Source organism: Pituophis catenifer, unplaced genomic scaffold (assembly GCF_029215685.1).
Source record: "Pituophis catenifer annectens isolate HBS135680 unplaced genomic scaffold, rPitCat1.0.hap2 SCAF_2, whole genome shotgun sequence".
Lineage (NCBI taxonomy): Eukaryota > Metazoa > Chordata > Lepidosauria > Squamata > Colubridae > Pituophis > Pituophis catenifer.
In genome coordinates, this window is record NW_027256882.1 from 32249215 (window position 1) to 32266597 (window position 17383).

The following is a 17383-nucleotide window of genomic DNA, read 5'->3' on the forward strand; positions in this document are numbered from 1 at the left end:
TCATTTCTGAACTGCTTTTAGAAGTATGGCTGAGAAATTAACTATTTAATATGTGGCCTGATTCACTTTAATGAGATATGTCTTAGTATGAGTTATGTGAGAGGAGAGAAAAGAAATGGAAAATGTTAATTTTTATAAAAATTAACTACCTGTATCTGGCTGCGATAGAAGATATTGCATATTTTATTTTGCAGAAATAGTGCAATTCTGAAAATGGTTTTTGGGGATGTTTTTTGCATGTCAGTCATCATAAATCATAAAAATATGGGTATGGCTAGTCTAGTGAAGAGAAGGACCAGGGGAGACATGAAAGCAGTCTTCCAATAGTTGATGGGCTGCCACAGAGAGAAGGGGTCTGGCTATTTTCCAAAGCACCTGAAGGCCAGACAAGGAATAATGGATGGAAACTGAATAAGGAGAGATTCAATTTGGAAATAAGGAGACATTTTCTGACAGTGAGAGCAATCAATCAATGGAACAGAAGTTGCCTTCAGAGGTTGTGGGAGCTTCATCACTGGAAGCTTTCAAGAAGAGACTGGGCTGCCATCTGTCAAAAATGGTGTAGGGTGTGCTTGGGTGGGGAGGTTGAACTAGACGATCTACAATATCCCAACTCTGTTAATCTGTAAAACCTGGACTTAAGGAGAAATTTCCTAACAATGAGAAGAATTAACCAGTGGAACGGCTAGCATCCAGAAGTTGTGGATGGTCCATCACTGGAGGCTATTAAGAAGAGACAGGATAGCCACTTGTCTGAAACTCTACAGGGACTCCTGCTTGTACAGGCAGTCAGACTAGATCTCCAAGGTCCCTTCCAACTTTGCTATTCTGTATTCCTCCCCTTTCTCTTTTTTGCTGCCATTTTTTTATGGCACCTTCGTGAGCAAGTCACATTTTATTACGTTGAGGAGCTGAAAATGCTTAAAATGGTTCAAAAGGCTCGGGATCTTTGAGATGAATCAAATGGGACATGGGGAATAGAATTGAAAGGAAGATGTTGGAAGCATTCAGGACTGAAAGTCTACTATAAGAGTTCATTGCAAAAGGTGTGTTTCTTTTGATCATCATTCTGTGAAGTCTTTATTTCTTTTTTTTCTCTTGGGAGATGTCTCATGCATACTACAAAATACCAGATGGCAAAAAAGTGGGTCAATGTTTGAAAATAACGATAGCAATAATAATTTATGGCACACTTAAGATTAAGTGTGGAGTAGAAAAAAATAATTTTAATAATGCCTTTTGGACAGATTGATATTGATATGAATGGAGTAGAGGAGTACCCAACAAGTAACTCTTTTGCAATAAAAAAGATAACTTAAATGCCACAAAACCTACAAATGATATATACTATATTTTTTGGACTATAAGACACATTTTTTGTCTCCTAAAAGGGGGCGAAAATGTCTGTGCGTCTTATATGCCCGAACCCCCAAAATGCAATGTGCGCGCAGGCCCCGCACATGTGCCCCACTCCCGCATGCACATGTGCCCCCTGCATGCCCCCTGCCTCTGTGCATACATGTGTGTCCCCACATGTGCCCCATTCAGATTAATATAGTTGGAAGGGACCTTGTAGGTCATCTAATCGAACCCCCCTCCCCCCCGCTCAAGCAGGAGACCCTACACCATTTCTGACAAATGGCAGTCCAATCTCTTCCTAAAAGCCTCCAGTGATGAAGCTCCCACAATTTATGAAGGAAAGCTCTTCCATTGGTTGATTGTTCTCACTGTCAGAAAATTTCTCCTTATTTCCAGGTTGAATCTCTCCTTGATCAATTTCCATCCATTATTCCTTGTCTGGCTTTCGGGTGCCTTGGAAAATAGTTTGACCGCCTCCTCTCTGTGAGAGCCCTTCAGATATTGGAACACTGCTATCATGAGGTTAAAATTCCCTCAGTTGCAAAGGTAGGTTTCAAGAGTTTATTTTTTTTATTTATTTATTTATTTGTCATATTTCTATGCCGAGGACTCTGGGCGGCTTACACCAAAGACAGTATACTAAATAGCATATTGCCCCCAACAATCTGGGTCCTCATTTTACCCACCTCGGAAGGATGGAAGGCTGAGTCAACCTTGAGCCGGTGAGATTTGATCCGCTGATGTGCTGAACTAGCAGTCAGCTGAAGTAGCTGCAGTACTGCACTTTAACCACTTAACTTTATTATTGTGTTTCCTCATGGTTCCCCAACCCCCCAAAAATGCTTTCCCTTGGTTTAGTTCCTGCTTCTTGCAAACAAGAGCCACTTGTTCGGTTGCATTGGGTTATTATGAATGCATCCCTGGGAGACCCGAAAGAACTGGTTAGTTAGGGGATATCTCCTTCTGTAGAGAAGCTTTCGAGGTGGTCGGTAGATGTCAATTTGAAGACATATACTAATAATTTAAAATTATCCTTCTGGAGAGAAGCTATTGATATGGTCGGTAGATGTCAATTTGAAGACATATACTAATAATTTAGAATTATCCTTCTGGAGAGTAGCTTTCGATGTGGTCTGTAGATTTCAACTTGAAGATATATACTAATAATTTAGAATTATCCTTCTGGAGAGAAGCTATCGATGTGGTCGGTAGATGTCAATCTGAAGACATATACTAATAATTTAGAATTATCCTTCTGGAGAGAAGCTTTTGATGTGGTTGGTAGATGTCAATTTGAAGACATATACTAATAATTTAGAATTATCTTTCTGGAGAGTAGCTTTTGATGTGGTCGGTAGATGTCAATTTGAAGACATATACTAATAATTTAGAATTATCCTTCTGGAGAGAAGCTATCGATGTGGTCGGTAGATGTCAATCTGAAGACATATACTAATAATTTAGAATTATCCTTCTGGAGAGAAGCTTTTGATGTGGTTGGTAGATGTCAATTTGAAGACATATACTAATAATTTAGAATTATCCTTCTGGAGAGTAGCTTTTGATGTGGTCGGTAGATGTCAATTTGAAGACATATACTAATAATTTAGAATTATCCTTCTGGAGAGAAGCTATCGATGTGGTCGGTAGATGTCAATTTGAAGACATATACTAATAATTTTCTTTAAAAAATCTTGCAAATGCCTCAGGGTAAACATCGAACAAGGGTCTTTTTTTCAGCCTGATGGCGCTCTAAAGATCAGCAACATCCACCCTGAGATAAACGGCAGCGGCTTGTGAGGTAGAGCATTAGAGTGTTGGATTGCTAGAGAGGACGGTGGAGGAGAAGCGTGGCGGAACTTCCTCTTCTGGCTCATCCTTGGGAGGATAGAATCCTGGAGAGAGGGTCTCGTGCTCTTCCCGGGTTCGAAGCAGCAGCTGGATTAGGTGAGTGGAAGAAACGTCGGAGGAGAGTCCAGGAGAAAGCAGGGCTGCTGCTTGGTTTCCTCCACGGAGTAGAAGCAGGGAAGGAACTACTAGGCTGACACATACTCGGGCTGCTGCATATTCCTTCCCTCCCCAAATTTTATTCCAGCGATGCTGCATGATTTAAAATTGGTCCCTTCAATTTTTTTCCTGGGTTGGGAGATTTAAATGTCTCCTTCATGTTAGAGTTGTATGTGTGTGTATGTGTGTGTGTGTGTGTGTGTGTGTTTTATGAGCCCCAAAGCCTAATGCTGCCATTGCTTCACTGTAGATATGGTATACTTTTGGTGATGCACAGTATTGTTTTTGCACCAAACATACTTTTTGGAATTAGCCAAAAAGTTCAACCTTGGTCTCAACTGACCATAACCTATTTTCCCAGACTTTTGATGCAGATTTTTTGCCAAATGTAGCCAAGCTCAGATGTTTTCCTTTGTAATAAAAATGCTTCTGTGCAGCGGTGAAATCCACTTACCTTCGCTACCGGTCAGGAACAGGGGCGTGTGCGCCAGAGGTGGGTTTCAGCAGGTTCTGACCACTTCTGGAGAACTGGTAGCAGAAATTTTGAGTAGTTTGGAGAACCGGTAGTAAAAATTCTGACTGGCCCCGCCCCCATCTATTCTCTGCCTCCCAAGTCCCAGCTGATCAGGAGGAAATGGGGATTTTGCAGTAACCTTCCCCTGCCACACCCACCAAGCCATGCCCACCAACCCACACCCACAGAACCGGTAGTAAAAAATTTTGAAACTCACCACTGGTGTGCCTGCTATGCGTGTGCATGCCTCTTTTGCGCATGCACAGAACCTTCTGCGCATGTGCAGATGGTAAAAAACTGGGATGTAATGATGTCCCAGCAGGTGGGTGGAGTCTCCCGCCGCTGGCGCTACCGGTTCAGCAAGCTGGATACAACTGGGGGGGGTTTCCACCGCTGCTTCTGTGCCACCCTACTGCACAGCCCAGATATATGAAGAATACCAGAGATTGTTGTCACATGTAGCATACAACCAGTACATGCCAGAAATTTCTGCAGCTTCTTTAATGTTGTAGGCCTCTTGGCAGCATCTGAGTCCAAGTTTTCTTGTTCTTTTTTCCTCAAATTTGGAGGGACATCCAGTTCTCTGTAATGTCACTATTGTGCCATATTTTTTCCACTTGTTGATGGCTGCCTTTACAGTGTTCCATGGTATATCCAATGCCATGGAAATTGTTTTGTATCCTTCTCCTGGCTGATACCTTCCAACCATGAGATCCTTTTGATGCTTTGTAAGGTTTTTGGAAACCATGTCTTTTGCTGTAAGAGGCAATTGAGTAAATGCGAGAAAAATCCTACTAGCACAGCTGAATGTGATCAGAGTCATTTCAATTGATGGCACTCTGTACTGACTACTGTTTAACATCAATTTGAATATGATTGGTTAATTCTGAACACAGCACTTCCCTACTTATAAGAGGGTGTATAATAACACTTTTCCATCACATTATTGTGAGTGTTTGTTATTTTCCTGCCTAAAACAGAATTTCTAGAAGTCTGGCACTTTGATAAATTAGCCATCAATAGACATGTAGACCTACATAATATCTACATACTGTGCAAAGGAGACAATCAAGAAGCCAAAATGGGGAACAAAAAGACCGAAACAGTTTCCCAACAGTAGTGAGCACTTAGATGAGCATAGATTAACTCCAAGATTTACATCAAACCAACACTCAATAAGTAAACAATACCCCAATCAAGAAACTGCCAAACAAGCTAACGGTAAACAGCCCAACCATAGAAACTCCAAGACCACTCCCACCAATACCGGACAGGGCAAGCCACTAGAATATAAACTGAGAGCAAACCCCACTCCTTACTATCATTGACAATGTTGTCTAGTTTGGGTAATGAAATGTCTGCAATAAAACAACAACCTCAGAGAGCACCAAGGACCCCTCATAATTTGCATACTCCACATGAAGGAATACAAATGGAGCACATACCTTGCAGGTCACCACAGTGCTAGCCTCTTTCTCCAGGACTCTTCAATATTTGTCCAGATATAATTAGATATTCTCTTGCTTTAGATTTTTAGTTGTAAGATTCACAGGCTGATAGGCATGTAGAACGCTAGCTTGATTAACTGGAGGAAGTCCCAGTTTTCTGCAGCTCATGGTGAACAACTCCTTGCTCTCCCAGCAATTTCTGGTGTTATGTAAATGCAAACAGTAACTCGAGTACTATGGCATGTTTGCTTTTTTATTCTAATTTTTGATTTTTTTTCTTGCTGTTTTCACATCTTATGCATCTATTTATATACAAGAATTAAACTAACAATTTTATGTAAATTTTATAGACGTAAAGGATGCCCAGAAGACCGTCATGCAAAGTGAGAAGCACAAGCAGCATTAAAAGGAAAAGCAAGTCCAGCCAGCCATCAAAGTATTTTCCGCTTCTCCCAGAAAAAGCCCTCCACTATCCCAGAAAGTATCAGACAGAAGAGAGAATAACAGGAAAAGAGTTTTGAGCTGGACATAATTGAGTTTCTGGAAGAAGCAAAAACACTCCACAAAAAGGTCAAGGGTGATCATTTCCAAATTCAGAAAATTGGGGAAATGTTTGGAAATCAGTGGGGAGAAAGGGAACATTTGGATTGCACCACTGTCTGCCTATGTGGCAATATTTTTTATCACCAGAATCCAAAAATAACACTGGCGGGAAAGATGTATATATTGTGGGAAAAGCACAGATTACAGATCATACCTGATTATGCCTGAGAGGACCCGCACTGAAAAAAAGTCCTCCTAGTGCCCTCAATGTTGCAAAAGCTTTAGGAAGCATATACTCTAATAATACACAAGAGAACTCGCACAGGGGAGATACCATAGGAGTGTCTGGATTGTGAGGAAAGTTTCAGTCATAATTCCCAAATGAATCGCCATAGGATTCATGGACGGTGGAAACTGTACAAGTGTTTGGATTGTGAGAAAATTTTCAGATGGAAATACCGCTTAGTTCTACACCAAAGGACTCATATGGAAGTGAAACCATATGAGTGTCCAGATTGTGGGAAAAGTTTCAGTGATAGTTCTGCCCTGGTGAAACACCAGAGGAGTCACCAAGGGAAGAAGCCCTACAAGTGTCTGGATTGTGGGAAGACTTTCAGTCGGAATTCCGATCTTGTGAAACACCAGAGTACTCATACAGGAGAGAAACCATATGAATGTCCAGATTGTGGCAAATGTTTCAGTCACAGTTCCTCCCTGGTGGTACACCAGAGGATGCACACTGGGGAGAAACCATACAGTTGTCTAGATTGTGGGAAGACCTTCAGTAGGAATTACTGCCTGGTGTTACACCAGAGGACTCACACTGGGGAGAAACCATACAAGTGTCTGGATTGTGGGAAAAGTTTCAGTCGGAATTCCCAATTGATAATACACAAGAGGTCTAACCCTGGGGGCAAAGTGTATGAGTGCTCAGATTGTGGGAAGTGTTTCTGTGGGAATTCCGACTTTATGAAACACCAGAAGACTCATGGAAGGAAGAAACCATACAAGTGTCTGGATTGTGAGAAAACTTTCAGTCGGAATTCCGATCTTGTGAAACACCAGAGAATTCATACGGGAGAGAAACCATATGAATGTCAAGATTGTGGTAAATGTTTCATTCGCCGTTCCTACCTGCTGATACACCAGAGGATACATACTGGGGAGAAACCATACAGTTGTCTAGATTGTGGGAAGACTTTCAGTAGAAGTTACTACCTGGTGTTACACCGGAGGACTCACACTGGGGAGAAACCATACAAGTGTCTGGATTGTGGGAAAAGCTTCAGTCGGAATTCCCAATTGATAATACACAAGAGGTCTAACGCTGGGGGCAAAGTGTTTGAGTGCTCAGATTGTGGGAATAATTTCTGTGGGAATTCTGACTTTATGAAACACCAGAGGACTCACAGAGGGAACAAACCATACAAGTGTCTGGATTGTGAGAAAACTTTCAGTCAGAATTCCGATCTTGTGAAACACCAGAGAATTCATACAGGAGAGAAACCATATGAATGTCTAAATTGTGGTAAATGTTTCAGTTGCCGTTCTTACCTGGTGGTTCACCAGAGGATGCATACGGCGGAGAAACCATACAGGTGTCTTACTTGCGGGAAAACTTTCAATACGAATTACCACCTGGTGTTACACCAAAGGACACACACTGGGGAAAAACCATACAAGTGTCTGGAGTGTGGGAAATGTTTCAGTTGGAATTCTGGTCTGGTGATACACCAGAGGACTCACACAGGGGAGAAACTATATGACTGTCCTAAATGTGGGAAAAGTTTCAGTCGACATTCTGACCTGGTGGTACACCAGAGGACACACACAGGAGAAAAACCATATGAGTGTCCGGTCTGTGGGAAAGATTTCAGTACTAAGACTAATCTTATTACTCATGCAGGTTTACACTCGGGGGAGAAACGTTTCAAATGCCCAGAGTGCGGAAGGTGCTTCGCACAAAAGTCCTCCCTTACTGTACACAAGAAAATCCACATGAGGCAGAAGGTGATGACTGTAGGGAAGGCTTGAATTGCTTTGCTTTGGAATTAACTATTTAATTTCTGGCCTTATTCAGGTTAGTCAAAGATGTCTCAATATTAGACGTGAGGAAGGAGAGAAAACAATGGAAATGGAAAATACTATTTTTTATAAAAGCTAACTACATGTAGCCTTTATCAAACTAATATTTTCCAGTTCCATTTATTTTCTGGCTATCGGCAGAACCACAGTAAGTGGATATTCCCATTTGCAAAAATAGGGCAAGTGCAAAAAAAAAAGAGGAATATTTTTGTATATTGATGCCATAGAAATGCATCATGCAGATTTGCGGAAACGTGCTGCAGATCCTAAAAAATATATATTGGGAGATAAGAGCATTCTGATTTATTTAGCGATTGTAGCTCCTCAAATATCGGGTGATGGGAGAGAAGAGACAAAGAGAGTTCAGAGATTATCTTTTTCTAACATTTTCACAAATTCAGGGCAAGAACAGTGAAGGACAGAACGGTGATACACAGAATGAAAAACAAGGGAGGTTTGGGACAATAGAGCACAAGAATTACACATGTAATGTTGTTGACCATGGTATGCAAATGCTATTGGAATATTGTAGAGAAAAATGGAATGTGGGTTTTGAATATAGGAGGTTTTCTACCAACTCTTGCTGCGATCTTTGCTCGGAAGTGCCTCTTGTTATCCTTTGAATGCTGGTGTGTGATTGCAGTGGAAGTTGCTAAAAACTTTCCTGAATTTAGAAGACACCAAAGAATTCAAGGGTTCTCCATGTCAGTTACACAGCTCAGGTTATAATACAATGTGCCTGTGAATCTGAACGCACAGAAACAACAAAAAAGATGCTTCTCCAGGGGCTTTATTAGGCAGACATTAGTATCGGGCTCGTCTCTCCAATTCTGGATAAATACTCAGGGTACACGGGACAATTCTATATCTCCTTGCTGCTTTCAGAGAGTCGCTCTGGTACAAAATACAGTATAATGTTGCCATATTCTGCAGAGCAGCACTTAAAAATTGGGCAGATGATGGATGACCATCATAAAGTAGTTTAAGGAGCATCCAGCTCATTATACTGTGTGCACTATGGAGTGATAGATTTAATCTGCCACATGTTAAACTTTATGCACATCACAGGAATCTTATCCTCCTCACCGTACTTTTAGTTCCATTTAGGCCTCTGTTTTTATATATACTCTCATTTATTTCTCTTGGTTTTTTTTGTATAATTACTATTTTTACCTTGTGATTACTTTCTCTACTTTTTAACTGAATACACCCCACGTCCATTGTGTTGGTCTTTCAGTAATAAACTTTTTAAACTTTAAAATAATCCAATTATATTTAATTTTTGTCATATTTAATTCTTTCTTTTTGGGTACATCTGTTGTCACATTTTTATGGTTTAGGCACTAAAAATGCTTGAAATAGCTCAAAGGCTTCTGGGTCCTTGAGAGGACCGTTCTGTAATGCAGACTCTTAATATCTACAACATTCTGAGGTCTTTGTGGAACGAAGTGGAACATTAGCATAAAGAGAATAAAAGGGAAAAAAGTTGGAAGAGTTTATAGGTGACTGGCTATTGCAAGAGTTCATTGCAACGAAAGAGAGTGTTTCTTTTTATCATTCTGCAAAATAAGGCATTGATTGTCATTATGCAAAGATTCAAAGTAGAGAAACTGAAACTGATATAAAGGGAACGGTGGAATTCCCAACAAGTAGCCCCCTTACAGTAGAATGAATAGCTTAATGAGATCCAAAAAACCCTACTGTAACTCATAAAATCAAGCTAAATTCAGCAACAGGTGATCTCATAGCCAGAGTTGCTGGTCCCCATGGCCAGGCCAAAAGCCAGTAGTCTACAGTCAGAGAAAGACTCCATTAACTCAGAAGAAAAGTTTGAACTTCGTATTTAAAGAAAAAAAGAAACCCATTGGCTGGAGAATAATACAAGTTGATTACTCCACAACAATTCTCTAGGTCACCTTGCCAATCTAAATGAGGGAATTTCCTGCATTTTCTCTACAGTTAATTCCACTATTTTTTCAGATATGTCAGGTGGGGAATGATTGAAAAAAAGCAATAGGATGCCACTGGGTATACTACAGGTAGTCCTCAATTTACAATACCAACAAGGACCAGAATTTTTATCCCTAAGTGATGTACACATAAAAAGCCACAGCACAGCTTAACATTGCCAATCTCTGGAATTCCAATTATCATTGCTAACTGAATCCTATAGTGGTTACACAAGGAAACATCCTGCCAACTTTCCACAAGAAAAGTCACTGGTTGTAAGTCTTATGCCAGGAAGGATGGCTCTCCTGTTGGGAGTGAGAGTGACAGAAGCGCATGGGGATGGAAGGCAAAGTTGGGAAGGCCATATGAGAAAGGAGTTGCATGAAGGGCACCAGGTGGGTGTGAAAAGGTGCGCTGGATGAACAAGAGGCTCTGCATGAACCATCTGCATGAATCATGGAGGATATTCAGGGTGGAAGATAGAATAGGAAGGGTGCAGTGGGGTGGAAAGCAATGAGTAAGAGGTAACTGCACAGTCAGTGGAAGTGCAGAGGGGTGTTAGGTTCACGAAGGCCCCTCTCCATTTTGTAAAAAGGCATCCTCCATTGCAGTGGTGAAATCCAATTTTTTTACTACCGGTTCTGTGGGCCTGGTGCGGCTTGGTGGGCATGGCAGGGGAAGGATTCTGCAAAACCTCCATTCCTACCCCACTCCAGGGGACGGATACTGCAAAATCCCCATTTCCTCCCCTTTCCTGGGGGAAAGATATTGCAAAATCTCCATTCCCACCCCACTCTGGGACCAGCCAGAGATGGTATTTGCCGGTTCTCCAAACTACTCAAAATTTCCGCTACCAATTCTCCAGAACCTGTCAGAACCTGCTGGATTTCACCCATGCTCCATTGCCATTTTGGACGCAGATCTAATATGGTGGAGATGGAGATTCTCCACCAGAGCTTCCTGGAAGCTACTTTTCATGCCTGACCTAACACAGAACTGGAACTGTGTACTTTTAATCCAGGGGTGAAATCCAGCAGGTTCCAACAGGTTCTGGAGAACCAGTAGCAGAAATTTTGAGTAGTTCAGAGAACTGGCAAATACCACCTCTGGCTGGCCCCAGATGGGGTGGGAATGGAAATTTTGCAGTATCCTTCCCCTGCCACGCCCACCAAGACACACCACACCCACCAAGCCACGCCCACAGAACCAGTAATAATTTTTTTTGAATTTCACCACTGTTTTAATCCCGCCTTTGACCCTTACACCCAATGTTTCTTTTAGGTGCCTTCAAGTCAGAGTTGACACCTGGGACTGGCTGGACTGCTTTCTCTGCATTTGTCTTGGCAAGGATTTTGGGAAGTGGTTTCCCTCTTTCCTGCTTCCTAGGTCTGAGAGAGGGAATGGCCAAAGATGCCCAGATGACTCCGTGCCTAATCCTGGACTTGAACTGAGTACCTCCAGGGCTGTGCGAAGGCACAGGAATATTTGGATCAGCTTTCTGCAAACCAGTTTCCTCCAAGTCTTTAGCCCCAATTGCTTGAGAATGATAAGGCTGAAATTTAACTCCACTAGAGATTGGGAAGGGTACACAGAGACATTCTGCCCTCTAGTGAGATTTATATTTCCCAACAATACAGAGAGGAATGTTTAGTGGCAAAGCCAGTTAAAATTCCTCCTCCTACGTAGATGTGGTTCAGATGCAATGCTCGTGGACGCTTTCTGCTTTGTCCCAGGTTTGGCTATTCTGTTAATAGGACGAATCTGGCAATCATTTAGGTCCATGCATAAAAAAAAAAAGAATTTCATGAACTTTTAGGGCCAGCAACTGGCTTAATCTTGCAAAACTAAGTAGACTCAACCTCCACTCTTCAAAGTTCCCTCAGTTTGCAAAAGTAGGTTTTGAGGAGTTATCCTTGCTCCCCCGGACGAATAACTTGCTGGAACAGAATTCACCGATCCAAGAGCCTTGGCAGTACAGTGGTCTAAAGCACCCTGTTATTAAGACCAGCTGCCTGCAATTACTGCAGGTTCGAATCTCGCCAGGCTCAAGGTTGACTCAGCCTTCCATCCTTTCTAAGGTAGGTAAATTGAGGACCCAGTTGTGGGGGCAATAAGCTGACTTTGTATAAATATACAAAAGGATGAAGGCTATTGCTTAGCGCATTGTAAGCCGCCCTGAGTCTCCGGAAAAGGGCGGCATATAAATCAAATTAAAAAAAAAAAAAAACAGAATTCACCAATCCACAAATGAAGTTACTGATTGTGTGGGAATGTTGGTTTGATTTCTCACTTCCTGCAAACAAAGCCGCTGGGTCAGTTGTAGTAGCTTATGAATGCATCCCTGAGACCCGAAAGAACAGGATGGATCCAAAGTGAAGCTATCGATGTGGTCGTTGAAAACCACTTAACGGCACATATCGCAATCGATCAAAAATCTTTCAAACGAGAGTGTTTTTCAAGCCTTAAGTCGCTAGAGGGCGCTCCATGCAATGAGTAAGACCCGGCGACTAGAAAGCGGGTCAATACATTAGAGCGGCATCGATGGCGGCTGACTACCCACATTCAACGGGAGGGGGAGCGACGGAGCCTAGAGGGGTTGAAGCAATAGAGTACTGGATTTCTAGAGAGGAGAAGAACAGAAGAATCTCCTCTTCCGGCTGACCCGTGGGAGGACTGTGGCGTGCAGGACGCCTCTCCTGCTCTTCCCAGGACTTTTAGCAGCTGGAAGGTGAGTTGTAGCAAGTCGGAGGAGAGGCCCCGGAGCAAGCAGGGCTGCTTGATTTCCTCCACAGTGTAGAAATAGAGAAGAAACAGACTGGAACATGTCAGCTGCTGCTGAATGTTCCTTCCCTCCCCAAATTTTGCTCCAGTGGTGCTTGTTGGGTGCTCCTGCTTGGATGGGTGCCCTGTAGTATACACCTTTGATAGTGGAGATGAGCCTAGAGTCAGACACAAGGAAATCTTTAGACTTAGACTAACTTTATTATCACTTTGAAGGTACACTAATCTGCACACATTAAAATGAAATTTCATTGCACACAGTTCTCAAAGGGTCACCACCTCTAATATACACTACAGAAACATAACAAAGAAAGGAAAGAAAGAGAAAGAAAGAAAAGAAAGAAAAAGAAAGAAAGAAAGAAGAAAGAAAGAAAGAAAAAGGAAGGAAGGAAGGAAGGAAGGAAGGAAGAAGGAAGGAAGAGAGAGATAGATAGGAAGGAAGGAAGGAAGGAAGGAAGGAAGGAAGAGAGAGATAGATAGATAGATAGATAGATAGATAGATAGATAGATAGATAGATAGATAGATGCAGGTACCCACATATATTATATGACACAGAGAACCAACACAGTTACTGTTAGTTTGGATGCATACATGTCCATGGGGAGAAAAACGAATCCTGCGAGTTTACCACATGGATGGCATAGGGAGCAAAGCTGTTACAGAATCTGATAGTCCTGCTAGAAATACTTTGAAACCTCATCCTGGAGGGGAGCAACATAAACAGACTGTAAAGTGGGTATGTGGGGTCTCTAACAATGCTTTGAGCTCTAAGCATATAGCGCTTATAAGCAATATCCTGAATAACAGGAAGCGAGCTTCCTATAATCTCTGCTGTCCTTACCACTCTCTGTATGGACTTTCTATCTGAAGCACTGCTGCCACCAAACCAAACGGTGATGCAGTTTGTTAAAACGATCCCAATTGTGCCTCTATAAAAAGTGGCTATGGCAAATCTGTATATTTGAAACTGTTATTTGAAAATAACAGTTTGCAATGCTAAAAGTTTGTGATTTACTGAAATCCAGAAGGAAATTTAATGTTTGTGTGGATGTTTGAGCTTGGATCTCGCTAATCTTCTATGTGTCAAATGAATCATACTTAATGTTAGAGGTTAAAGTAGCATTTTGACATGTTCGCTTTTTCATTATAATGCATGCTTCTCTCTCTCTCTGTTTTCACATGTTCTGCAGCGACTTTATAAACAACCATTAAACTGAGGGTTTATGTCCATTTTATAGACAAAGAGGATGCCAGGAAGAGAATTCCAGACAAGTGAAATTCCAAACCATTAAAAAAGAAAGCAAATGAAGCCAACAATTAAAGTCTTTTCAACCTCCTCCAGAAAACTAAAAAAATTCTTCCTCAGGAAGGTGACAGACAAAAAAGAGAATAACAGGAAGAGAATTTTGAGCTGGAGAAACCTGTCTATGTAAAACTCAAGGAAACACTGCAAAAAAAAAGGTCAAGGGGGATAATTTGCAAATTCAGAAAAATGGAAATAATCTGGAAATCAGTGGGGAGGAAGAGGTCACTTGTACAATCACATCGGACAGGGAGTCATGCAAGTTTTGCCCTGTGAAGAAAGCATAGCTTGAATGAAAGCAACATCCAAGAAGGGATCCAAAATCTTTTTGACCTTAAGAATCCAAAAATACCAATTTATGAGAAATGCAGAGATTGCAGATCACCCCTGATTATACACGAGAGGAACTGAAGAAAAACTCACCCTCTGTCCTCTATGTGGCACAAGCTTTAGGAAACATGCTACCCTAGTGATACAAAAAAGGCCTGAAATGGGGGAGAAGTCATTTGGGTGTTCTGATTGTGGGAAAACTTTCAGTCGGAATTCTCACCTGGTGACACACCAGAGGACACACACAGGAGAGAAACCCTTTGAGTGTCCAGATTGTGGGAAAGGCTTCAGTCAGAATTCGCACTTGGTGACACACCAGAGGACTCACACAAGGGAGAAAGTGTATGAGTGTCCAGATTGTGGGAAAGATTTCAGTCACAATTCCAACCTGGTGATTCACCAGAGGACTCACACGGGAGAGAAACCTTATGAGTGTCCATATTGTGGGAAAGCTTTCAGTCATAATTCAAACCTTGTGAAACACCAGAGGACTCATACAGGGGAGAAACCGTATGAGTGCCCAGATTGTGGGAAAGGTTTCAGTCAGAATTCCCATCTTATTAAACACCTTAGGACTCACACACGGGAGAAAAGGTACAAGTGTCCAGATTGTGGGAAATGTTTCTTCTGTAATTCCAACCTGATGATGCACCAGAGGACTCATGCAGGGGAAAAGCCATATGAGTGTCCAGATTGTGGGAAAGGTTTCAGTCAGAATTCCAGTCTTGTTAAACACCTGAGGATTCACACTCGGGAGAAACGATACAAGTGTCCAGATTGTGCGAAAAGTTTCAGTCATAATTGTGACTTTGTGAAACACCTGAAGACTCACAGAGGAGAGAAACCCTTTGAATGTCCTGATTGTGGGAAAAGTTTCAGTCATAATTCCAAGCTTGTGAAACACCAGAGGACTCATACAGGAGAGAAGCCGTATAAATGTCTGGACTGTGGCAAATGTTTCAGTTGGTATTCTGGCCTAGTGATACACCAGAGGACTCATACAGGAGAAAAACCCTTTGAATGTCCTGACTGTGGAAAAGGTTTCAGTACCAGAACTAACCTCATAAATCATGTAGGTTTACACACAGGGGAGAAACCTTTCAAGTGCCCAGAGTGCGGACGGTGCTTCACACATTATTCCTCTCTTACTGCACACAAGAAAATCCATACGAAGGAGAAGGTGATGACTGTAGGGAAGGCTTGAATTCCGTTTCTGTGTTGCCTTTAGAAGCATGGCTGGGAAATTAATATTTAATTTCTGGCCTGATTGTGTTTAGCCAAGCACGTCCCAGTATTAGGCATGAGGGAGGAGAGAAAAAAATGAAATGGAAATGTTAGCTTGATCAAGGTTAACTGCTTATGTGTGGCTATCAGGAAAAGGCAGTGGATATTCCATTTTGCAAAAATAGCGTAAAGGTAAAGGTTCCCTTGCACATGCACGCTAGTCGTTTCTGGCTCTAGGGGGCAGTGCTCATCTCCGTTTCAAAGCCGAAGAGCCAGTACTGTCCAAAGACGTGGTCATGTGGCCAGCATGACTAAACGCTGAAGGCGCATGGAGCGCTGTTGCCTTCCCACCAAAGGTGGTCCCTATTTTTCTATTTCCATTTTTTACAGGCTTTTGAACTGCTAGGTTGGCAGAAGCTGGGAGAAGTAACAGGAGCTCACTCCGTTATGTGGTATTAGGGATTTGAACCGCTTCGGATTGATAGGCTCAGCGTCTTAGCCACTGAACCACCACGTCCCATGTTAAAAATAGCATATTTGCTGCCAAAAGGCTTTTCAGAATGTTTTTTGCATATTGAACAAGTGAGATCATAGAAAAGCAACATACAGATTTTAAGAATCTGCAGATACTTAAATATATATATATATATTAGAAGATAGGAGCACACTGATTTACTTAGTGATTGTAGCTTACCAAATATGAGATGATGCAAGCAGAGAGTTCATCTTTTCCTAACATTTTCAGAAATTCAGAGCAAGATGAATCCCTGTTCAGACTGTGACCCACAGAATGGAGAATGGAGAATATATGAGGGAATTTTGGGGCAGTGACAAGAGCACAAAAATCTCACATGTAAAGGTTGTTGACCATGGTATGCAAATGCTGTTGAAATATTGTAGAGAAAAATGGAATGTGTTTTTTGCGTGTAGGATCTTCAGGTTTTCTACCAACTTCTGATCTCCTTTGCTCGGAGGTGCCTTTTGTTATCCTTTGAATCGGGGTGAAATGTAAAATTTGTTACTACCGGTTCTGTGGGTGTGGCTTGGTGAGGGGGGTAATGGTGGGGGGGCAGACCATCTGCGGCCAGCAACAGCTCCCCATCGCCTGGTGCGTTCCCACAAGGAGGGCCTCGGGGTGCCGTCGGCCAGACAATGTCGGCTGGCGACCCCTAGGGAGCGGGCCTTCTCTGTGGGTGCACCTACCCTGTGGAATCAGCTCCCCCTGGAGCTCGGGGTAGCCCCTAACCTTCGCTCTTTCTGCCGTGATTTTAAAACATGGTTTCACCTGGCTGATTTGGACTGAAGGGGTTTTAAAAGGGATTTTAATGGTCTTTTTATAATTTTATTGGGTATTTTAACATTGATTTTGCTTTTTATTGTTGTGAGCCACCCTGAGTCCCTTCGGAGATAGGGCGGCATACAAGTTCAAATAAATAAATAATAAATAAATAAATAAATAAATAAATAAATAAATAAATAAATAAAGTGACTGGGTGGGTGTGGGCAACTTTTTTTTTTTAACTTTTCAAAGCATTTTTTCTGCAAATACAAAAAAATGCTTTAAAAGCCTCTGACAATCAGGCAACTCAGCTGGGATCGTCAGAGAGGCTTTTAAAGCATTAAAGCATTCAGCAGAAGAGGTTGCAGAAAAAAATGCTTTGAAAAGCCTCTGATGATCCCAGCTGAGCCACACGATCATCAGAGGCTTTTTTTTACTTTTAAAAGCACTTTTTCGGCGGAAGAGGTTGTATAAAAAATGCTTTTAAAAGTAAAAAAAAAAAAAGCTTCTGATGATCGTGTGGCTCAGCTGGGCATGGTGGGGGGGGAGCTGCAGGGAT

At 41.9% G+C, this 17383-nt stretch overlaps 1 protein-coding gene across 1 annotated transcript; it reads left to right on the forward strand.

Annotated features, from left to right (window-relative positions):
- Window positions 1–6234: 6234 nt before the first annotated feature.
- Window positions 6235–15627, forward strand: LOC139312078 (zinc finger protein 850-like). The gene is made up of 2 exons (XM_070936601.1): window positions 6235–7771; window positions 14552–15627. The coding sequence occupies exons 1-2, from the start codon at window positions 6253–6255 to the stop codon at window positions 15523–15525; spliced, it is 2493 nt and encodes an 830-aa protein (XP_070792702.1). The 5' UTR covers window positions 6235–6252; the 3' UTR covers window positions 15526–15627.
- The last annotated feature ends 1756 nt before the right edge of the window (window positions 15628–17383 follow it).